General features: G+C 40.9%; 1 protein-coding gene across 1 annotated transcript in view; it reads right to left on the bottom strand.

Annotated features, from left to right (window-relative positions):
- Positions 1-1740: 1740 nt before the first annotated feature.
- LOC117336727 (nucleolar complex protein 3 homolog) overlaps positions 1741-26230 on the bottom strand; it is a 50853-nt gene continuing 26363 nt past the window's right edge. Inside the window, exons 11-21 of the mRNA XM_033897341.1 lie at positions 25917-26036; positions 25640-25720; positions 23132-23232; positions 22436-22508; positions 19125-19260; positions 18671-18741; positions 16019-16129; positions 11352-11480; positions 8818-8915; positions 6441-6543; positions 1741-1903 (exon numbers count right to left, since the gene is read on the bottom strand). Of these exons, the coding sequence (XP_033753232.1) occupies positions 1829-1903; positions 6441-6543; positions 8818-8915; positions 11352-11480; positions 16019-16129; positions 18671-18741; positions 19125-19260; positions 22436-22508; positions 23132-23232; positions 25640-25720; positions 25917-26036 (1098 nt within the window). The 3' untranslated portion in view covers positions 1741-1828. The remainder of the gene's footprint in view (positions 1904-6440; positions 6544-8817; positions 8916-11351; positions 11481-16018; positions 16130-18670; positions 18742-19124; positions 19261-22435; positions 22509-23131; positions 23233-25639; positions 25721-25916; positions 26037-26230) is intronic.

The following is a 26230-nucleotide window of genomic DNA, read 5'->3' as shown; positions in this document are numbered from 1 at the left end:
TCAAGTTAAATCAGATTTTGTATCTTTTCACTGATGCATATTTTGTAATGACACTCTTAAGCAAAGTTGGTCATATCCAACAAGGAGTCAACTGAGGAAAGATCACCTGGTCAAAGGTCAAGGTCAAATTTGGTTTTCTTTAATGAGGAACATTTTGTTACACTGTGATGAAAATTTGTTGGGAGTCAACAGGCGAAATGACAAGGTCACTGGGTGAAAGTTAGGTCCAAATTTTTATTTTTTTGGCCAAAGATCAATGGTTCAAAAGGTCGAGGATAAAGTGGGTCATTGGCTATGATCCAGGCTCTTAGTTGGGGAGGTAATACCATATTTATGGTTTCTATAAAACAAGTCAAAGCTAATGAATGAGTTTCATGCCAATGTTTTCATTTCCATTAGCCCAGAATATATTTAGGACAGAAACAAGAAGCAGACCCTGGTACATGTATGTTTTGCTTCCTTGTGATTGTTTTTGAAGCCCAAATGTCAAACTTCAACCTCAGCAATATGGGCAAATGGCTTCTTGACGATACCAGGCGATATATATTGTCACACAGGGGGGCCTTTGCTGACCTATCGATGTTCTAGTTATAATTGTCATTAAAATGTACATTGTAGGTTGAATCTGGTGATTAGTTTTAAGACATTTTGCTAGATATATTGTAGATTAAACTTTCCATCAATAATTTGTACACATCAAATTGATTATGAATAAATAATCTTATATTGTGACAAGTGTTCTCTGGTTTTTAGCTCACCCGGTTCAAAAAACCGGTAATGAGCTTATGCCATGGTGTGACATCTGTAAGTCGTTCGTCAACATTTCATTTAAATACCTACTAGTCCTGAATGCCTGGAATTGATTTTAATGCATAATTGGGCAAAGGAGATCTATTGTTCTATAAACAAAGGGTGTAGCTCCCCTGGGGCTGGGGGAAAATAGAGGTAGATCATTTAAATCCCTACTAGTCCTGAATGCCTGAATAGATTTTGATGAAATTAGGTCTGGAGCATTAATGACCAAATGAGATCTAATGTTGTATAAACATAGAAAAAGAAACTCACGGGGCAGGAGAAAAGGGGCCGGATATGGAAAAGACAGGGCAGGAGAAAAGGGGCCGGATATGGAAAAGACAGGGCAGGAGAAAAGGGGCCGGATATGGAAAAGACAAGGCAGGAGAAAAGGGGCCGGATATGGAAAAGACAGGGCAGGAGAAAAGGGGCCGGATATGGAAAAGACAGGGCAGGAGAAAAGGGGCCGGATATGGAAAAGACAGGGCAGGAGAAAAGGGGCCGGATATGGAAAAGACGGGGCCGGATATGGAAAAGACGGGGCAGGAGAAAAGGGGCCGGATATGGAAAAGACAGTCATAAAAAAAACCTTTTAAACAAATGACAGGATTTTATTCACCTGTATTTTAGGGATTATTGGAAGAGGCAGTTCAAAAGTAGAAAAATATTTGAAATATAAACTAAGGGCGATACTCTATGTAACAAATTTCATGAAATTCCCTCGAGTGAGAGCGCTGACAAAGTTAAATTATTATAATCTATGGGCAATAGCTATGTAAATAAAGGAGTGTATGTTTTGTAACAAATTTCCTTGAGAAAAGAACTCCTGAGAGAGCTGACAATGAAGTTTAACCTATGTACGAGCCGAATCCTTTATCCCCTCAAACATGTTTGATAGGGGTTAATGATAAGTCTGCAGGGTTAAAATTAGATTTAACAAACACTGCCTTGGTTTAAATGTTTTAATTCCTGACACAATCACTGAAATCAGTTCACTTCCGAGTAGTATTTAAAGCCTGGCGTATTTCGTAATCCTTCATAATCGACAAGACAGGAACATATCTTCTGTTGAAAGGTTAAAGTCCTTTTGAATCAGGTTATGACCACCAACCTTAAACCAACAAAAAGTAAAACAAATTATTTTTCATTTTGCCTGTTGTACAGAATCAATGATCAACCAAGTTGGATGACAAATCAGCTACACTTTTTCTGTGATATAAGTCAAAATGTATTTCGAAGTTACTTTCGAAGCATGAGATACTGGCTGGTATAAAGTTAAAGTGATAAGTAAGTACATGTAAGAAAAAAAGCCTGGATATTTTGTTTGTAGGTCAATGGTCAACAAGAGGCCAATGGGCCTTAACGGTCACCCGAGTTTTCAAGTATTTAAGTTAATTTAATTGACACTTTTTGGCTGTGCCCAGGGGGTCAGTCAGGGCCAACATACCATCGAGCTGTCATCCCATGCTGATAATGTTTAACAAATTGGATTGAATTCCAATACAAATTCAACAAATAATAGTCAAAAATATGAATTCCATATATAAACTACAGTAAAGTTTACTCCCTCCCCAGGGGCAAATGTGAGACCCCAGGGTCATGAAATTCACAATTTTGAAAAAGCACCTTAAGACCCTTCCATCAATGAAGAGTATTTGATTCCATCTTATCTGAGAGTAGAGAAGAAGATTTTTAAGTTTAAGTCAACTTTATCCTTTTTAGCCCTGCCCCTTGGGGGATGGGGACCATATAATTCCCATTTTTGGTTGACCTTTAGCCATAGACGCTTCCTGCCAAATGTCATTGAATTTGGTTCAACGGTTTTAGAGAAGACGCATGACACACAACAGACAAAAGACGATTAGAAAAGGTCACCTAAAAAGTAGGTCACAGTGACCTACTTGAGTACATGACACTCCTGATTCCCCAACATCAGTAATTCCAGTATGCACACCCGCCCCCAACATCTAGAGTATAATAAGTCACAGCTAACCCTCCCCCAACATCTACAGTATAATAAGTCACAGCTAACCCTCCCCCAACATCTACAGTATAATAAGTCACAGCTAACCCTCCCCCAACATCTACAGTATAATAAGTCACAGCTAACCCTCCCCCAACATCTACAGTATAATAAGTCACAGCTAACCCTCCCCCAACATCTACAGTATAATAAGTCACAGCTAACCCGCCCCCAACATCTACAGTATAATAAGTCACAGCTAACCCTCCCCCAACATCTACAGTATAATAAGTCACAGCTAACCCTCCCCCAACATCTACAGTATAATAAGTCACAGCTAACCCTCCCCCAACATCTAGAGTATAATAAGTCACAGCTAACCCTCCCCCAACATCTACAGTATAATAAGTCACAGCTAACCCTCCCCCAACATCTACAGTATAATAAGTCACAGCTAACCCTCCCCCAACATCTACAGTATAATAAGTCACAGCTAACCCTCCCCCAACATCTACAGTATAATAAGTCACAGCTAACCCTCCCCCAACATCTACAGTATAATAAGTCACAGCTAACCCTCCCCCAACATCTACAGTATAATAAGTCACAGCTAACCCTCCCCCAACATCTACAGTATAATAAGTCACAGCTAACCCGCCCCCAACATCTACAGTATAATAAGTCACAGCTAACCCTCCCCCAACATCTACAGTATAATAAGTCACAGCTAACCCTCCCCCAACATCTACAGTATAATAAGTCACAGCTAACCCTCCCCCAACATCTACAGTATAATAAGTCACAGCTAACCCTCCCCCAACATCTACAGTATAATAAGTCACAGCTAACCCTCCCCCAACATCTACAGTATAATAAGTCACAGCTAACCCTCCCCCAACATCTACAGTATAATAAGTCACAGCTAACCCTCCCCCAACATCTACAGTATAATAAGTCACAGCTAACCCTCCCCCAACATCTACAGTATAATAAGTCACAGCTAACCCTCCCCCAACATCTACAGTATAATAAGTCACAGCTAACCCTCCCCCAACATCTACAGTATAATAAGTCACAGCTAACCCTCCCCCAACATCTACAGTATAATAAGTCACAGCTAACCCGCCCCCAACATCTACAGTATAATAAGTCACAGCTAACCCTCCCCCAACATCTACAGTATAATAAGTCACAGCTAACCCTCCCCCAACATCTACGAGTATAATAAGTCACAGCTAACCCTCCCCCAACATCTACAGTATAATAAGTCACAGCTAACCCGCCCCCAACATCTACAGTATAATAAGTCACAGCTAACCCTCCCCCAACATCTAGCAGTATAATAAGTCATAGCTAACCCTCCCCCAACATCTAGAGTATAATAAGTCACAGCTAACCCTGCCCCCAACATCTACAGTATAATAAGTCACAGCTAACCCGCCCCCAACATCTACAGTATAATAAGTCACAGCTAACCCTCCCCCAACATCTACAGTATAATAAGTCACAGCTAACCCGCCCCCAACATCTACAGTATAATAAGTCACAGCTAACCCTCCCCCCAACATCTGGAGTATAATAAGTCATAGCTAACCCTCCCCCAACATCTACAGTATAATAAGTCACAGCTAACCCTCCCCCAACATCTACAGTATAATAAGTCACAGCTAACCCTCCCCCAACATCTAGAGTATAATAAGTCACAGCTAACCCTCCCCCAACATCTACAGTATAATAAGTCATAGCTAACCCTCCCCCAACATCTACAGTATAATAAGTCACAGCTAACCCTCCCCCAACATCTACAGTATAATAAGTCACAGCTAACCCTCCCCCAACATCTACAGTATAATAAGTCACAGCTAACCCTCCCCCAACATCTAGAGTATAATAAGTCACAGCTAACCCTCCCCCAACATCTAGAGTATAATAAGTCACAGCTAACCCTCCCCCAACATCTACAGTATAATAAGTCACTGCTAACCCTCCCCCAACATCTACAGTATAATAAGTCACAGCTAACCCTCCCCCAACATCTACAGTATAATAAGTCACAGCTAACCCTCCCCCAACATCTACAGTATAATAAGTCACAGCTAACCCTCCCCCAACATCTACAGTATAATAAGTCACAGCTAACCCTCCCCCAACATCTACAGTATAATAAGTCACAGCTAACCCTCCCCCAACATCTACAGTATAATAAGTCACAGCTAACCCTCCCCCAACATCTACAGTATAATAAGTCACAGCTAACCCTCCCCCAACATCTACAGTATAATAAGTCACAGCTAACCCTCCCCCAACATCTACAGTATAATAAGTCACAGCTAACCCTCCCCCAACATCTACAGTATAATAAGTCACAGCTAACCCTCCCCCAACATCTACAGTATAATAAGTCACAGCTAACCCTCCCCCAACATCTACAGTATAATAAGTCACAGCTAACCCTCCCCCAACATCTACAGTATAATAAGTCACAGCTAACCCTCCCCCAACATCTACAGTATAATAAGTCACAGCTAACCCTCCCCCAACATCTACAGTATAATAAGTCACAGCTAACCCTCCCCCAACATCTACAGTATAATAAGTCACAGCTAACCCTCCCCCAACATCTACAGTATAATAAGTCACTGCTAACCCTCCCCCAACATCTACAGTATAATAAGTCACTGCTAACCCTCCCCCAATATCTAGAGTATAATAAGTCACAGCTAACCCTCCCCCAACATCTACAGTATAATAAGTCACAGCTAACCCTCCCCCAACATCTACAGTATAATAAGTCACAGCTAACCCTCCCCCAACATCTACAGTATAATAAGTCACAGCTAACCCTCCCCCAACATCTACAGTATAATAAGTCACAGCTAACCCTCCCCCAACATCTACAGTATAATAAGTCACTGCTAACCCTCCCCCAACATCTACAGTATAATAAGTCACAGCTAACCCTCCCCCAACATCTACAGTATAATAAGTCACTGCTAACCCTCCCCCAACATCTACAGTATAATAAGTCACAGCTAACCCTCCCCCAACATCTACAGTATAATAAGTCACATGCTAACCCTCCCCCAACATCTACAGTATAATAAGTCACAGCTAACCCTCCCCCAACATCTACAGTATAATAAGTCACAGCTAACCCTCCCCCAACATCTACAGTATAATAAGTCACAGCTAACCCTCCCCCAACATCTACAGTATAATAAGTCATAGCTAACCCTCCCCCAACATCTACAGTATAATAAGTCACAGCTAACCCTCCCCCAACATCTACAGTATAATAAGTCACTGCTAACCCTCCCCCAACATCTACAGTATAATAAGTCACTGCTAACCCTCCCCCAACATCTACAGTATAATAAGTCACAGCTAACCCTCCCCCAATATCTAGAGTATAATAAGTCACAGCTAACCCTCCCCCAACATCTACAGTATAATAAGTCACTGCTAACCCTCCCCCAACATCTACAGTATAATAAGTCACAGCTAACCCTCCCCCAACATCTACAGTATAATAAGTCACAGCTAACCCTCCCCCAACATCTAGAGTATAATAAGTCACTGCTAACCCTCCCCCAACATCTACAGTATAATAAGTCACAGCTAACCCTCCCCCAACATCTACAGTATAATAAGTCACAGCTAACAGTGTTAATACTTTCTATGGTACCTTGTTGTGTAGCGTTTTGTTTTTTGAGGAGGATTTCTTTGGTGGCATTGGAAAGAAGAGCTCCTCTCTGGTTTGATGTGCTTCATACAGCTCCTTAGGACTTCTGGAAAAGAGAGTGTGGTATGTATTTCCGATGCAGCTCACTGCTTTTTATCCATATATTATAAACAAGAGACCCAATGGGCCTGTATCTGATCTAGGTCATTTTTGCAAATGCCAACCTGATAACCATCTGATTCAAATACATGTATAGGAGTAGGTTAGGTTTATTCATTGGGGCTTTTCATCAATTGTATCGTTATGTTTCTTTTCATTATTGTTTTTCTGGGAAATTTGTGGGTTTTCAATGTCTTGAACAGTTGTAGATATGACCATAGTCTACATTGTACAATATAGGTGATGGTGATTAAGCAACATTTTTAAATATGTCAAAAATGCAATATGATAAAGATCAAATCCTTTTATTTTTGCAGAACAAGTTACATCAACTTATATTTATCTAGCATGTCGGTCTGTATGGAGGCGAGCGAGGGGTCTTACTGTATGGTGGGAGTACCAGGGTAATCCCCACATGGTCGGGCAGGTGACCCCATACCTTTCCACATCCAATCGGGGAATCAAGTGGTCGGGCAGGTGACCCCATACCTTTCCACATCCAATCGGGGAATCAAACACTAGTGTCTTAGATAAAGACAAGTGTGCTACAATGTGCCACCTAAAAAAATTCCTTTAATTTCTATCTTTCAGACACACCTCTTATACAAAATCAGTTTCCCTTCACATAAGGATGCATTAGACCATATCTGGACCAAATCCTTTCATTCCTACAGAAGAAGGATTTTAAAGAATTTGCTGTATTTTCCCTCTTGGCCTCTTACATGAAAGTATTTCCCCTATTGGGCCTTCACTTGTCCCTCTGGGTCTTTTATATTTACAGGGGACCATTATCTAGGGTTGTTCCCTGTCAAATTAAGTTCCAATCAGTGATTAAGAAGGAGTTGTTTGAAGAAATTGTGAACAGATGGATGACAGACGCTGTGGTATAGTATAAGCTTATCTTATGGACCAAGTGAGCTAAAAACAAGCTGACAGACAGAAATGTACAGACTATAGGGCACCACATCACAGGATGCTGGGCCCTAAAGTGTTACTACAGGGCACCACATCACAGGATGCTGGGCCCTAAAGTGTTACTACAGGGCACCACATCACAGAATGTTGGGCCCTAAAGTGTTACTACAGGGTACCACATCACAGAATGCTGGGCCCTAAAGTGTTACTACAGGGTACCACATCACAGGATGCTGGGCCCTAAAGTGTTACTACAGGGCACCACATCACAGAATGTTGGGCCCTAAAGTGTTACTACAGGGTACCACATCACAGAATGCTGGGCCCTAAAGTGTTACTACAGGGCACCACATCACAGAATGTTGGGCCCTAAAGTGTTACAACAGGGCACCACATCACAGGATGCTGGGCCCTAAAGTGTTACAACAGGGCACCACATCACAGGATGCTGGGCCCTAAAGTGTTACTACAGGGCACCACATCACAGGATGCTGGGCCCTAAAGTGTTACTACAGGGCACCACATCACAGGATGCTGGGCCCTAAAGTGTTACAACAGGGCACCACATCACAGGATGCTGGGCCCTAAAGTGTTACAACAGGGCACCACATCACAGGATGCTGGGCCCTAAAGTGTTACTACAGGGCACCACATCACAGGATGCTGGGCCCTAAAGTGTTACTACAGGGTACCACATCACAGGATGCTGGGCCCTAAAGTGTTACTTTAGAATGTACCCACTGGTAGAGACCATCGTTACTATAACAGTATATGGTAGAATGTACCCACTGGTAGAGACCATCGTTACTATAACAGTAGAATGTACCCACTGGTAGAGACCATCGTTACTATAACAGTAGAATGTACCCACTGGTAGAGACCATCGTTACTATAACAGTAGAATGTACCCACTGGTAGAGACCATCGTTACTATATCAGTATATGGTAGAATGTACCCACTGGTAGAGACCATCATTACTATAACAGTATACGGTAGAATGTACCCACTGGTAGAGACCATCGTTACTATAACAGTAGAATGTACCCACTGGTAGAGACCATCATTACTATAACAGTATATGGTAGAATGTACCCACTGGTAGAGACCTTCGTTACTATAACAGTATATGGTAGAATGTACCCACTGGTAGAGACCATCGTTACTATAACAGTAGAATGTTCCCACTGGTAGAGACCATCGTTACTATAACAGTAGAATGTACCCACTGGAAGAGACCATCGTTACTATAACAGTATACGGTAGAATGTGACTACTGGTAGAGGCCATGTGAGTGAGGTAGCTTACTTTCGTGCGAGGTCCGTGGCTAATTGTCCTTCTCCTGTAGTCGGGGTTAGTAGTGACACATGGCTACTGATCTGTCTAACCAGTGGATGGTAATGACGCTAAAACATAAATACACAATTTCATTAAAATAGACACAAATAAAACAAGTTAGAATTTTATTCTCCATGTCTACATAAAGCAAGAGATCACACAAGGACCTTGGCACCTACCAGATTATATTGGTATTACAATGTAGCTGTAATGTCAGATTTCCCCCCTCTTCTTCATTTGATAACAAGGGAATCTTATTTATGAAATCTAACAAAGATCACCAAGGTTTTGAGAAGTAGTCATAATTGTTAAAATCAAAGATGGCTGCACAATAGACATTGTTTGTTTTTAGTCTTAAAATGTTTAACTTTACCAGGGATTAAAAGAAAACCCTATCACAGCTGTGGAAGTAAAGGAAAACCCTATCACAGCTGTGGAAGTAAAGGAAAACCCCATCACAGCTGTGGAAGTAAAGGAAAACCCTATCACAGCTGTGGAAGTAAAGGAAAACCCCATCACAGCTGTGGAAGTAAAGTAAAACCCCATCACAGCTGTGGAAGTAAAGGAAAACCCTATCACAGCTGTGAGAAAGTGATAAATTTAAACAGGAATTAAAGGAAAACCCTATCACAGCTGTGGAAGTAAAAGAAAACCCTATCACAGCTGTGAAGTAAAGGAAAACCCTATCACAGCTGTGGAAGTAAAGGAAAACCCTATCACAGCTGTGAAGTAAAGGAAAACCCTATCACAGCTGTGAGAAAGTGATAAATTTAAACAGGAATTAAAGGAAAACCCTATCACAGCTGTGGAAGTAAAAGAAAACCCTATCACAGCTGTGAAGTAAAGGAAAACCCTATCACAGCTGTGAAGTAAAGGAAAACCCTATCACAGCTGTGGAAGTAAAGGAAAACCCTATCTCAGCTGTGGAAGTAAAGGAAAACCCCATCACAGCTGTGGAAGTAAAGTAAAACCCCATCACAGCTGTGAGAAAGTGATAAATTTAAACAGGAATTAAAGGAAAACCCTATCACAGCTGTGGAAGTAAAAGAAAACCCTATCACAGCTGTGAAGTAAAGGAAAACCCTATCACAGCTGTGAAGTAAAGGAAAACCCTATCACAGCTGTGGAAGTAAAGGAAAACCCTATCACAGCTGTGGAAGTAAAGGAAAACCCCATCACAGCTGTGGAAGTAAAGTAAAACCCCATCACAGCTGTGGAAGTAAAGGAAAACCCTATCACAGCTGTGAGAAAGTGATAAATTTAAACAGGAATTAAAGGAAAACCCTATCACAGCTGTGGAAGTAAAAGAAAACCCTATCACAGCTGTGAAGTAAAGGAAAACCCTATCACAGCTGTGGAAGTAAAGGAAAACCCTATCACAGCTGTGAAGTAAAGGAAAACCCTATCACAGCTGTGAAGTAAAGGAAAACCCTATCACAGCTGTGGAAGTAAAGGAAAACCCTATCACAGCTGTGAAGTAAAGGAAAACCCTATCACAGCTGTGGAAGTAAAGGAAAACCCTATCACAGCTGTGAAGTAAAGGAAAACCCTATCACAGCTGTGGAAGTAAAGGAAAACCCTATCACAGCTGTGGAAGTAAAGGAAAACCCTATCACAGCTGTGGAAGTAAAGGAAAACCCTATCACAGCTGTGGAAGTAAAGGAAAACGCTATCACAGCTGTGAAGTAAAGGAAAACCCTATCACAGCTGTGAAGTAAAGGAAAACCCTATCACAGCTGTAAGAATGTGATAAACTTTAATTTACTTAGCTAACATATCATGATTCCAGTATTTTTTGGAGAAATAATGAGTGTTGTGTGTATAACTACCTCTCACCTACAACAGTGGTAGGTCCCACAACATAGTGTTGTGTGTATAACTACCTCTCACCTACAACAGTGGTAGGTCCCACAACATAGTGTTGTGTGTATAACTACCTCTCACCTGTAACAGTGGTAGGTCCCACAACATAGTGTTGTGTGTATAACTACCTCTCACCTGTAACAGTGGTAGGTCCCACAACATAGAGTTGTGTGTATAACTACCTCTCACCTGTAACAGTGGTAGGTCCCACAAGGTCCCACAACATAGTGTTGTGTATAACTACCTCTCACCTGTAACAGTGGTAGGTCCCACAACATAGTGTTGTGTGTATAACTACCTCTCACCTGTAACAGTGGTAGGTCCCACAACATAGTGTTGTGTGTATAACTACCTCTCACCTGTAACAGTGGTAGGTCCTACAACATAGTGTTGTGTGTATAACTACCTCTCACCTGTAACAGTGGTAGGTCCCACAACATAGTGTTGTGTGTATAACTACCTCTCACCTGTAACAGTGGTAGGTCCCACAACATAGTGTTGTGTGTATAACTACCTCTCACCTGTAACAGTGGTAGGTCCCACAACATAGTGTTGTGTGTATAACTACCTCTCACCTGTAACAGTGGTAGGTCCCACAAGGTCCCATAACATAGTGTTGTGTGTATAACTATACCTCTCACCTTTAACAGTGGTAGCTCCCACAACATACTGTTGTGTGCATTGCAGTGTTCAGGATCAGCCAACTCTGGCAGGAAGACACCACTCCCCTGAGTCTCATTATCAAAGAGCATCTCACTAGATTTGTAGGTCTGTAAGACAAATATTAGAATAAATACATATGGTGTGAACACAGTTTTGAAGCATATAACATGGCAGCTTTACACTAGATAGTAGATAGCATGGCAGCTTAACACTAGATAGTAGATAACATGGCAGCTTCACACTAGATAGTAGATAACATGGCAGCTTCACACTAGATAGTAGATAACATGGCAGCTTCACACTAGATAGTAGATAACATGGCAGCTTCACACTAGATAGTAGATAACATGGCAGCTTTACACTAGATAGTAGATAACATGGCAGCTTCACACTAGTTAGTAGATAACATGGCAGCTTCACACTAGATAGTAGATAACATGGCAGCTTTACACTAGATAGTAGATAACATGGCAGCTTCACACTAGATAGTAGATAACATGGCAGCTTTACACTAGATAGTAGATAACATGGCAGCTTCACACTAGATAGTAGATAACATGGCAGCTTTACACTAGATAGTAGATAACATGGCAGCTTTACACTAGATAGTAGATAACATGGCAGCTTTACACTAGATAGTAGATAACATGGCAGCTTTACACTAGATAGTAGATAACATGGCAGCTTTACACTAGATAGTAGATAACATGGCAGCTTCACACTAGATAGTAGATAACATGGCAGCTTTACACTAGATAGTAGATAACATGGCAGCTTCACACTAGATAGTAGATAACATGGCAGCTTTACACTAGATAGTAGATAACATGGCAGCTTCACACTAGATAGTAGATAACATGGCAGCTTCACACTAGTTAGTAGATAACATGGCAGCTTCACACTAGATAGTAGATAACATGGCAGCTTCACACTAGATAGTAGATAACATGGCAGCTTTACACTAGATAGTAGATAACATGGCAGCTTTACACTAGTTAGTAGATAACATGGCAGCTTCACACTAGATAGTAGATAACATGGCAGCTTTACACTAGATAGTAGATAACATGGCAGCTTTACACTAGATAGTAGATAACATGGCAGCTTCACACTAGTTAGTAGATAACATGGCAGCTTTACACTAGATAGTAGATAACATGGCAGCTTCACACTAGATAGTAGATAACATGGCAGCTTCACACTAGTTAGTAGATAACATGGCAGCTTCACACTAGATAGTAGATAACATGGCAGCTTTACACTAGATAGTAGATAACATGGCAGCTTCACACTAGATAGTAGATAACATGGCAGCTTCACACTAGATAGTAGATAACATGGCAGCTTCACACTAGATAGTAGATAACATGGCAGCTTCACACTAGATAGTAGATAACATGGCAGCTTCACACTAGATAGTAGATAACATGGCAGCTTTACACTAGATAGTAGATAACATGGCAGCTTTACACTAGATAGTAGATAACATGGCAGCTTTACACTAGATAGTAGATAACATGGCAGCTTTACACTAGATAGTAGATAACATGGCAGCTTCACACTAGTTAGTAGATAACATGGCAGCTTTACACTAGATAGTAGATAACATGGCAGCTTTACACTAGATAGTAGATAACATGGCAGCTTCACACTAGATAGTAGATAACATGGCAGCTTTACACTAGATAGTAGATAACATGGCAGCTTTACACTAGATAGTAGATAACATGGCAGCTTTACACTAGATAGTAGATAACATGGCAGCTTTACACTAGATAGTAGATAACATGGCAGCTTTACACTAGATAGTAGATAACATGGCAGCTTTACACTAGATAGTAGATAACATGGCAGCTTTACACTAGATAGTAGATAACATGGCAGCTTCACACTAGATAGTAGATAACATGGCAGCTTTACACTAGATAGTAGATAACATGGCAGCTTTACACTAGATAGTAGATAACATGGCAGCTTTACACTAGATAGTAGATAACATGGCAGCTTTACACTAGATAGTAGATAACATGGCAGCTTCACACTAGATAGTAGATAACATGGCAGCTTCACACTAGATAGTAGATAACATGGCAGCTTTACACTAGATAGTAGATAACATGGCAGCTTTACACTAGATAGTAGATAACATGGCAGCTTTACACTAGATAGTAGATAACATGGCAGCTTTACACGAAAAGGTCGACTAAAAGGTCGACTAAAAGGTGAACTAAAAAGTCGACAAAAAGGTCGACGAAAAGGTCAACTAAAAGATAAAGAAGATGTAACTTCAGAACAAAAGCATTTGCTGCATGATCATTGTCAATTATTTGCTATGAGATGAACCGTTTGACCTTGACCTATTGACCTATTGCTATGTCACTTTTCTAGTTCCCATTGATGAAACACTGATACCATTTGAATGAGATAGAATCGCTGACCTTCAACTCTGACCCAGTGACATTGACTTTTGATCATGTTATCCATCATTTACTTCTGATAACATTTCAATGTCACAACATCATATTAACACTGTTTACTGATCAATACACCAACATCATATTAACACTGTTTAGTTTACTGATCAATACACCAACATCATATTAACACTGTTTAGTTTACTGATCAATACACCAACATCATATTAACACTGTTTACTGATCAATACACCAACATCATATTAACACTGTTTACTGATCAATACACCAACATCATATTAACACTGTTTAGTTTACTCATCAATACACCAACATCATATTAACACTGTTTACTGATCAATACACCAACATCATATTAACACTGTTTAGTTTACTAATCAATACACCAACATCATATTAACACTGTTTACTGATCAATACACCAACATCATATTAACACTGTTTAGTTTACTGATCAATACACCAACATCATATTAACACTGTTTAGTTTACTGATCAATACACCAACATCATATTAACACTGTTTACTGATCAATACACCAACATCATATTAACACTGTTTAGTTTACTGATCAATACACCAACATCATATTAACACTGTTTAGTTTACTAATCAATACACCAACATCATATATTAACACTGTTTACTGATCAATACACCAACATCATATTAACACTGTTTACTGATCAATACACCAACATCATATTAACACTGTTTAGTTTACTGATCAATACACCAACATCATATTAACACTGTTTAGTTTACTCATCAATACACCAACATCATATTAACACTGTTTACTGATCAATACACCAACATCATATTAACACTGTTTAGTTTACTGATCAATACACCAACATCATATTAACACTGTTTACTGATCAATACACCAACATCATATTAACACTGTTTACTGATCAATACACCAACATCATATTAACACTGTTTAGTTTACTGATCAATACACCAACATCATATTAACACTGTTTAGTTTACTCATCAATACACCAACATCATATTAACACTGTTTAGTTTACTGATCAATACACCAACATCATATTAACACTGTTTACTGATCAATACACCAACATCATATTAACACTGTTTACTGATCAATACACCAACATCATATTAACACTGTTTAGTTTACTGATCAATACACCAACATCATATTAACACTGTTTACTGATCAATACACCAACATCATATTAACACTGTTTAGTTTACTCATCAATACACCAACATCATATTAACACTGTTTACTGATCAATACACCAACATCATATTAACACTGTTTACTGATCAATACACAAACATCATATTAACACTGTTTAGTTTACTGATCAATACACCAACATCATATTAACACTGTTTACTGATCAATACACCAACATCATATTAACACTGTTTAGTTTACTCATCAATACACCAACATCATATTAACACTGTTTACTGATCAATACACCAACATCATATTAACACTGTTTAGTTTACTGATCAATACACCAACTTTGAGTTAGGAATTCGAAGCAGCATGGACAAGTTTTATACTTGCTTTTGATTGTATATGATATGTAGGATATCTTGAATGGGTTTGGTTTATTTTGTTTAAAATCCTATCAACAGCCAGGGTCATTTAAGGGCATGCCAGGTTTTTAAGGTGGAGGAAAGCTGGAGTACCCGGAGAAAAACCACCGACCTACGGTCAGTACCTGGCAACTGCCCCACATGGATTTTGAACTTGCAACCCAGAGGTGGAGGGCTAGTGACAAAGTGTCAGGACACCTTAACCAAATTGTTTAATGACAAAACTCCACAACTAAACTATGGGTGGTAGCCAAGCTGAATGTCGCTGATATTCAGAAAATATTGTGTTTATAACTTCCAACGATTGACTTAATATCAATCGTTATTCGTCGTAAAGCCAATGGCAACACTTTGCATAGGACCTTTCTTTTTTAATACTTAGAAACTGCAGAGTTGCTTAGCCTTTGTATATCAACACCTAGTAAAGAGTCCATCGCGAAACAGTTGATCACATCCAAATCAAGATCAGTTTACCATAAAATGAAAAAGTAAGTATTGGACCAAGGACAGATTCACATAAGGATGACAGATGCTATACAACAACTTAATCTACCTCACTCTTTGGGCAGGTAAGTAAATGAAGTATCCCTTTACTAACATTTTGTAACTGAAGCCATCTTACCAATATGAAGCTTCTGACAGCTAACAGTAAACCAAGGCTGCCCTCATGACACTGCATCAGGGCCAGTGTTAACAGTCTCTTGATGAATGCCAGAACTCTTTGCTGGGAAATCTGAAATATTTCATAGAGTATCAATTATTTGTATTTCTAGTCTCATTTCTGAGAACAGAATCATAGAGAAATTAATGAATTTGTTTGAAATCAGTTTAGCTTACCTATTTGTTTTATTTGATGTCTGCCTAGTCTTATGTGTATTCTTCAACAGTGATTGTGAACCAAGTATTGTTACAGGTAGACAATGGTGGACTGAGTGAGGTTACAGGTAGACAATGGTGGACTGAGTGAGGTTACAGGTAGACAATGGTGGACTGAGTGAGGTTACAGGTAGACAATGGTGGACTGAGGAAGGTTACAGGTAGACAATGGTGGACTGAGTGAGGTTACAGGTAGACAATGGTGGACTGAGTGAGGTTACAGGTAGACAATGGTGGACTGAGTGAGGTTACAGGTAGACAATGGTGGACTGAGGGAGGTTACAGGTAGACAATGGTGGACTGAGGGAGGTTACAGGTAGACAATGGTGGACTGAGGGAGGTTACAGGTAGACAATGGTGGACTGAGGGAGGTTACAGGTAGACAATGGTGGACTGAGGGAGGTTACAGGTAGACAATGGTGGACTGAGGGAGGTTACAGGTAGACAATGGTGGACTGAGGATGGTTACAGGTAGACAATGGTGGACTCAGTGAGGTTACAGGTAGACAATGGTGGGCTGAGGATGGTTACAGGTAGACAATGGTGGACTCAGTGAGGTTACAGGTAGACAATGGTGGACTCAGTGGGGTTACAGGTAGACAATGGTGGACTGAGTGAGCTTACAGGTAGACAATGGTGGACTGAGTGAGGTTACAGGTAGACAATGGTGGACTGAGGGAGGTTACAGGTAGACAATGGTGGACTGAGGGAGGTTACAGGTAGACAATGGTGGACTGAGGGAGGTTACAGGTAGACAATGGTGGACTGAGGGAGGTTACAGGTAGACAATGGTGGACTGAGGGAGGTTACAGGTAGACAATGGTGGACTGAGGGAGGTTACAGGTAGACAATGGTGGACTGAGGATGGTTACAGGTAGACAATGGTGGACTCAGTGAGGTTACAGGTAGACAATGGTGGGCTGAGGATGGTTACAGGTAGACAATGGTGGACTCAGTGAGGTTACAGGTAGACAATGGTGGACTCAGTGGGGTTACAGGTAGACAATGGTGGACTGAGTGAGCTTACAGGTAGACAATGGTGGACTGAGGGAGGTTACAGGTAGACAATGGTGGACTGAGGGAGGTTACAGGTAGACAATGGTGGACTGAGGATGGTTACAGGTAGACAATGGTGGACTCAGTGGGGTTACAGGTAGACAATGGTGGACTGAGGGAGGTTACAGGTAGACAATGGTGGACTGAGGGAGGTTACCGGTAGACAATGGTGGACTGAGGGTGGTAACAGGTAGACAATGGTGGACTCAGTGGAGTTACAGGTAGACAATGGTGGACTGAGGGAGGTTACCGGTAGACAATGGTGGACTGAGGGTGGTTACAGGTAGACAATGGTGGACTGAGTGAGGTTACAGGTAGACAATGGTGGACTGCGGGAGGTTACAGGTAGACAATGGTGGGCTGAGGGTGGTTACAGGTAGACAATGGTGGACTGAGGGAGGTAACAGGTAGACAATGGTGGACTGAGGATGGTTACAGGTAGACAATGGTGGACTCAGTGAGGTTACAGGTAGACAATGGTGGACTCAGTGGGGTTACAGGTAGACAATGGTGGACTGAGGGAGGTTACAGGTAGACAATGGTGGGCTGAGGGTGGTTACAGGTAGACAATGGTGGACTCAGTGAGGTTACAGGTAGACAATGGTGGACTCAGTGAGGTTACAGGTAGACAATGGTGGACTCAGTGAGGTTACAGGTAGACAATGGTGGACTCAGTGAGGTTACAGGTAGACGATGGCAGACTGAGTGAGGTTACAGGTAGACAATGGTGGACTGAGGGTGGTAACAGGTAGACAATGGTGGACTCAGTGGAGTTACAGGTAGACAATGGTGGACTGAGGGAGGTTACCGGTAGACAATGGTGGACTGAGGGTGGTTACAGGTAGACAATGGTGGACTGAGTGAGGTTACAGGTAGACAATGGCAGACTGGGTAAGGTTACAGGTAGACAATGGTGGACTGAGTGAGGTTACAGGTAGACAATGGCAGACTGAGTGAGGTTACAGGTAGACAATGGTGGGCTGAGGATGGTTACAGGTAGACAATGGTGGGCTGAGTGAGGTTACAGGTAGACAATGGTGGACTGAGTGAGGTTACAGGTAGACAATGGTGGACTGAGTGAGGTTACAGGTAGACAACTGTGGGCTGAGGATGGTTACAGGTAGACAATGGTGGACTGATGGTGGTTACAGGTAGACAATGGTGGACTGAGGGTGGTTACAGGTAGACAATGGTGGACTCAGTGAGGTTACAGGTAGACAATGGTGGACTCAGTGAGGTTACAGGTAGACAATGGTGGACTCAGTGAGGTTACAGGTAGACAATGGTGGACTCAGTGAGGTTAGAGCAGAAAATGTTTTAATGAAGATGAAGCAACACTCACCTGCCTTTTCCTTCTTGTTACCATGGCATCCAGACAATTGAGGATGATAGGGATATCTTCACAAGACGACCCTGTTTAATATAAACAAGAGGCCCATGGGCCTTTATTGTCACCTAAATATGAAATATTTCAGTCTCTTTTTGGCCCCATATATCAGTCCCTGGGGTCAGTCAAATCTGTGCATACCATCAAACTGACATCTGATACTGATGATTCAACAAATGATAGTCGAAAACTTGATTTTCCTATATAATCTTAGTACAGTTTACCCACTCCTCAGGGGAAAGAACTGATCCCAGTCATCAAATTCACAATTAAGGTAAAGCACCCTTCCATCTAAGAGGAGTTTTTGATTCTATCTTATCAGGTCTTTTAAGGAATTTTTGAAAACCAGTGAATTTGAAATCAGATGACTGGCTCTTAATGTACTACTTGAACAGTTGTTGACACTTACCTGCATGGACCTTGAACAGTGTATTGTACAGATGGGTGTAGAAGGTGATAGGATCAATGTTCAGTGCAGCTCCCTGTCCGGACAAAATGATGAACGCCGTCTGTACACAGTGCAGCGACTCCCTATAGGACAGTGTCTGTATAACAAAAGGTTATTGTAGAGATCAGGGTCTGCCTACTCCTACAGATGTTAGTGTAAGTTATTGTAGAGATCAGGGTCTGCCAACTCCTACAGATGTTAGTGTAAGTTATTGTAGAGATCAGGGTCTGCCTACTCCTACAGATGTTAGTGTAAGTTATTGTAGAGATCAGGGTCTGCCAACTCCTACAGATGTTAGTGTAAGTTATTGTAGAGATCAGGGTCTGCCAACTCCTACAGATGTTAGTGTAAGTTATTGTAGAGATCGGGGTCTGCCAACTCCTAGAGATGTTAGTGTAAGTTATTGTAGAGATCGGGGTCTGCCAACTCCTAGAGGTGTTAGTGTAAGTTATTGTAGAGATCAGGGTCTGCCAACTCCTACAGATGTTAGTGTAAGTTATTGTAGAGATCGGGGTCTGCCAACTCCTACAGACGTTAGTGTAAGTTATTGTAGAGATCAGGGTCTGCCAACTCCTAGAGGTGTTAGTGTAAGTTATTGTAGAGATCAGGGTCTGTCAACTCCTAGAGATGTTAGTGTAAGTTATTGTAGAGATCAGGGTCTGCCAACTCCTACAGATGTTAGTGTAAGTTATTGTAGAGATCAGAGTCTGTCAACTCCTAGAGATGTTAGTGTAAGTTATTGTAGAGATCGGGGTCTGCCAACTCCTAGAGGTGTTAGTGTAAGTTATTGTAGAGATCAGGGTCTGCCAACTCCTACAGACGTTAGTGTAAGTTATTGTAGAGATCAGGGTCTGCCAACTCCTACAGACGTTAGTGTAAGTTATTGTAGAGATCGGGGTCTGACAACTCCTACAGATGTTAGTGTAAGTTATTGTAGAGATCGGGGTCTGCCAACTCCTACAGATGTTAGTGTAAGTTATTGTAGAGATCGGGGTCTGCCAACTCCTACAGACGTTAGTGTAAGTTATTGTAGAGATCGGGGTCTGCCAACTCCTAGAGGTGTTAGTGTAAGTTATTGTAGAGATCGGGGTCTGCCAACTCCTACAGATGTTAGTGTAAGTTATTGTAGAGATCGGGGTGTGCCAACTCCTACAGATGTTAGTGTAAGTTATTGTAGAGATCGGGGTCTGCCAACTCCTACAGACGTTAGTGTAAGTTATTGTAGAGATCGGGGTCTGCCAACTCCTACAGACGTTAGTGTAAGTTATTGTAGAGATCGGGGTCTGCCAACTCCTACAGACGTTAGTGTAAGTTATTGTAGAGATCGGGGTCTGCCAACTCCTACAGACGTTAGTGTAAGTTATTGTAGAGATCGGGGTCTGCCAACTCCTACAGACGTTAGTGTAAGTTATTGTAGAGATCGGGGTCTGCCAACTCCTACAGATGTTAGTGTAAGTTATTGTAGAGATCGGGGTCTGCCAACTCCTACAGATGTTAGTGTAAGTTATTGTAGAGATCAGGGTCTGCCAACTCCTACAGATGTTAGTGTAAGTTATTGTAGAGATCGGGGTCTGCCAACTCCTACAGATGTTAGTGTAAGTTATTGTAGAGATCGGGGTCTGCCAACTCCTACAGATGTTAGTGTAAGTTATTGTAGAGATCGGGGTCTGCCAACTCCTACAGATGTTAGTGTAAGTTATTGTAGAGATCGGGGTCTGCCAACTCCTACAGATGTTAGTGTAAGTTATTGTAGAGATCAGGGTCTGCCAACTCCTACAGATGTTAGTGTAAGTTATTGTAGAGATCGGGGTCTGCCAACTCCTAGAGGTGTTAGTGTAAGTTATTGTAGAGATCAGGGTCTGCCAACTCCTACAGATGTTAGTGTAAGTTATTGTAGAGATCGGGGTCTGCCAACTCCTACAGATGTTAGTGTAAGTTATTGTAGAGATCAGGGTCTGCCAACTCCTACAGATGTTAGTGTAAGTTATTGTAGAGATCAGGGTCTGCCAACTCCTAGAGATGTTAGTGTAAGTTATTGTAGAGATCAGGGTCTGCCAACTCCTACAGATGTTAGTGTAAGTTATTGTAGAGATCGGGGTCTGCCAACTCCTACAGATGTTAGTGTAAGTTATTGTAGAGATCGGGGTCTGCCAACTCCTAGAGGTGTTAGTGTAAGTTATTGTAGAGATCGGGGTCTGCCAACTCCTACAGATGTTAGTGTAAGTTATTGTAGAGATCGGGGTCTGCCAACTCCTACAGATGTTAGTGTAAGTTATTGTAGAGATCGGGGTCTGCCAACTCCTACAGATGTTAGTGTAAGTTATTGTAGAGATCGGGGTCTGCCAACTCCTACAGATGTTAGTGTAAGTTATTGTAGAGATCGGGGTCTGCCAACTCCTACAGATGTTAGTGTAAGTTATTGTAGAGATCAGGGTCTGCCAACTCCTACAGATGTTAGTGTAAGTTATTGTAGAGATCATGGTCTGCCAACTCCTACAGATGTTAGTGTAAGTTATTGTAGAGATCGGGGTCTGCCAACTCCTAGAGGTGTTAGTGTAAGTTATTGTAGAGATCGGGGTCTGCCAACTCCTACAGATGTTAGTGTAAGTTATTGTAGAGATCAGGGTCTGCCAACTCCTACAGACGTTAGTGTAAGTTACAGAAAACTGTATACAGAGATCTCTCGACAAGTGTTAAAAAAGGTCAATAACTTTAAAATCAAATTTCAATTTGGGGGAAACATAACTCTATATCATGATTAATTCATTCCCAGTTTCAAAGCGATCAATTGAAAAAATCTTGGGAGGAGATCTCTAGACAAAACTCAAATACTTAAATAAACAAAGGGCGATAACATTCCCGTAATGTTTTGTGAAAATCAGTTCAAAACTTTAGGAGTTGTCCAGACAAGAAAAACCAATTTTGGAATTTTAATAGCTGCATACACATCTACACATGGTCCTCTCTATTAGTGTGAAGTGTCATTGAAATTGGTCCACCGGTTTAGGAGGAGTTGTCAGGACAAGATATGTCTACAGACAGACAGACAGACCAGGAGGAGTTGTCAGGACAAGATATGTCTACAGACAGACAGACAGACACACAGACAGACTGACACCCCCCCCCCTTTCATTCCTGAAGAAGAAGGATTTCCAAAATTTGCTAAATTACCCCTATCATGCCCCGCCCCTCAGGCCTTTGGGGGCCAGACCCACCATTTATACAGAATAGGTTTCTCTTCAACAAACGTAGGGCGGGAAAGAAAGACTTACCTGAGATGAAATCAATTCATCAAAAACTTTGAACAAGTCATCAAAGAAATCAACATTGATCAGATGGGCAAATCTGGAATAGAACAGCAAAAATGTATTGTTATATGTTAAGAATAATACGTGAATGTCCACGTAATTAGTAATGTAGGAGCAAGATTTCTGTGTATTGGGGTCCTGATGAAGCGCTCTGTTTGAGTAGACAATAATAATAGAGGCCCTGAGGTCCTGCATCGCTTACCTGGATATTTCAGTAATTATGGCAAAATACCAAATCCTGTCATTCTTAAAAAAGGATCAAAGTACTGGAAGTACTGTAAATGAACATTAATGTTTAATGCAAAACAGTCACCTTTCTATATAATTAGTTTAATGTTGATAAATTGGTTGATATATTTTTAGGAATTAATTGCAAATAATGTGAAACATTCAGAGTATTTTTTATACCATTGTACATATTGCTTCTGTAAGATCCTAAATAAAAATTGGAAGTAAGCTGATCAATCTTGAGTGTTGATTATTACTATAATCACTGATCAGATTGATTTTGCAGATTACTGTTTTGAAAGCCCTTGGTTTTTTAGTGGCAACAATTTGAATTTGACATTCTTACAACAGAAGAGTTTCAAATAACTGACAAATTAGTTCAAGTCCAATTTTTGTTATCAGCTTTTTTATCAGAAATGATGGCCACCTTACTTTGCTAATCCTTCCAGAACTGCAGACAAGAGCTCTGAGCTGATTCCTCCCTTTAAGATGCGGAAATAAGTCAAAAACACTGTTTGTATCGTCTCTGTGTGCTGAAATAAGTAAAAAAAAATACTGTCTGTTCATCTCAGTTTGGTGAAACAGAGGTGAAATAAGTCAAAAACACTGTCTGTATCATCTGTTTGGTGAAACAGAGGCGAAATAAGTCGAAAAAAACACTGTCTGTATCATCTGTTTGGTGAAACAAAGGCCAAATAAGTCAATAACATGTCTCTGTGCTGAAATACAGGTGAAAAAAGTCAAAAACACTGCCTATATCATCTCTGTGTGCTGAAATAAGTAAAAAAAACACTGCCTGTTTCATCTCTGTGTGCTGAAATAAGTAAAAAAAAACACTGCCTGTTTCATCTGTTTGGTGAAACAGAGGTGAAATAAGTCAAAAACATCAATGCAACTGCAATGGGGGAATGTTCACAATGTGAAACGAGGGACCAAGGAGTGTCAATGTTAAACGAGGGACCAAGGGGTGTCAATGTTAAACGAGGGACCAAGGGGTGTCAATGTTAAATGTTAAACGAGGGACCAAGGGGTGTCAATGTTAAACGAGGGACCAAGGGGTGTCAATGTTAAACGAGGGACCAAGGGGTGTCAATGTTAAATGTTAAACGAGGGACCAAGGGGTGTCAATGTTAAACGAGGGACCAAGGGGTGTCAATGTTAAACGAGGGACCAAGGGGTGTCAATGTTAAACGAGGGACCAAGGGGTGTCAATGTTAAACGAGGGACCAAGGGGTGTCACAATGTTAAACGAGGGACCAAGGGGTGTCAATGTTAAACGAGGGACCAAGGGGTGTCAATGTTAAACGAGGGACCAAGGGGTGTCAATGTTAACCAGGGACCAAGGGGTGTCAATGTTAAACGAGGGACCAAGGGGTGTCAATGTTAAACGAGGGACCAAGGTGTGTCAATGTTAAACGAGGGACCAAGGGGTGTCAATGTTAAACGAGGGACCAAGGGGTGTCAATGCTAAACGAGGGACCAAGGGGTGTCAATGTTAAACGAGGGACCAAGGGGTGTCAATGTTCACAATGTTAAACGAGGGACCAAGGGGTGTCAATGTTAACCAGGGACCAAGGGGTGTCAATGTTAACGAGGGACCAAGGGGTGTCGATGTTAAACGAGGGACCAAGGGGTGTCAATGTTAAAGAGGGACCAAGGGGTGTCAATGTTAACGAGGGACCAAGGGGTGTCAATGCTAAACGAGGGACCAAGGTGTGTCAATGTTAACGAGGGACCAAGGGGTGTCAATGCTAAACGAGGGACCAAGGGGTGTCAATGTTAAACGAGGGACCAAGGGGTGTCAATGCTAAACGAGGGACCAAGGGGTGTCAATGTTAACGAGGGACCAAGGGGTGTCAATGCTAAACAAGGGACCAAGGGGTGTCAATGTTAAACGAGGGACCAAGGGGTGTCAATGTTAAACGAGGGACCAAGGGGTGTCAATGTTAAACGAGGGACCAAGGGGTGTCAATGTTAAACGAGGGACCAAGGGGTGTCAATGTTAAACGAGGGACCAAGGGGTGTCAATGTTAAACGAGGGACCAAGGGGTGTCAATGTTTAAGAGTTTCATTGGTGTTAACAGTTATCTTTATTACTAAGCTTGATGTCAATAAATGTATATCTACTCAAATTGAAGAAATTAAGATCAATGAATAAAGGGTTTTTGACCAAAGGACAGTTTGGTCTGGTCAAATTTGGCCACCTCTTCAAAACTGCTAGAATTAACACATGAATTAGGCATAATAATTTAGTTGATGAATATTCAGTGTTATTGGCCACCAGGGTGTCTAAAGAAGAGGTCCAAGAGGAAACTTGGTGCCCACCATTGAATCATCTTTTTTGGTTCTATATCAGACTAATCTTCTCGCTTCTTTTCCCTTTCTTTATTTTTTTTTTCCTTTTTAATAACCTGATAACATGAACAACTGGGTTCTACATGTGAAGTTTGAGAAACATCTTTACAGTATTTTTCAAGAAGTAGCGATAACAAACTTCAATTCTCAAAATCTAAGATGGCCACCTGTCGACCATTTTGTTTTTCTGATCAATTAAATTGGCATAAAATGAAACTAGTTCAATATCATGACTATGGCTCTCTTGATTATTGATAAGTCATTGACCCCAGTGACTTTGAAAGGAGGTCAAGGTCATTCATTTGAAAAATTTTGGTAGCCCTTTATTTTAGCATGCTACTTGCCCACTACCATGACTTGTGGTTTCATTGAGAATAATGTCAAAAGTGTTTGTGATGCACACCGCAAGACAAAAGGCGGTCACGATAGGTCAATTTATCAGACTTCGTCTCAGGTGACCTAAAAGTTGATGGATGACAAACACTATTCCATGGCATTTTTGTTAGAGTATAAAATACTTCAATGGCATATTACTGATAAAGGTATATTACTAATAAAGGTATATTACTAATAAAGGTATATTACTAATTTCATTCTCTTCCTTTTGTCTTCTGTCGCTCTTGTTTCCTGCAATTCCTTTTCTAACTCTTCCATCTTCTTCTTTCTCTGAAAAAAAATAAAAACTGAGTTTCAGCTTTGATTGTTCATAAATCATGTACATGTTGCATGAGGAATACAGAAAAGCGCTCATAGCTCTGTATGTGTTTGATAGAAAAGGTATTAGAGGTAAAGTTTCAGAAAAGAACATGTTTATTTGTAAAGGGACGTTTTACGGCTATCAATGTAATTAACCATTATTTACTTTTTTCTCTCGTTTTGACATTTTCTTCATCATGTCTTTGCGCTGCTGACCTGTCAACTTCTCTTCCTCAGACTTGTAGTTTACTTCCTTGATTCTGAGGCTGAGAAAAGTATCTAGTACCTGGGAAAAACAAACCATACACACTACTACATGATGTTTATCTATTATTATACATCAACCATCTCTGTAGATCATACATCATCAACAATCTCTGTAGATCATACATCATCAACAATCTCTGTAGATCATACATCATCATCAATCTCTGTAGATCATACATCATCATCAATCTCTAGATCATACATCATCATCAA

Source organism: Pecten maximus, chromosome 10, assembly GCF_902652985.1.
Source record: "Pecten maximus chromosome 10, xPecMax1.1, whole genome shotgun sequence".
Taxonomy (NCBI): domain Eukaryota; kingdom Metazoa; phylum Mollusca; class Bivalvia; order Pectinida; family Pectinidae; genus Pecten; species Pecten maximus.
This window is presented reverse-complemented; position numbering and strand designations above follow the sequence as displayed.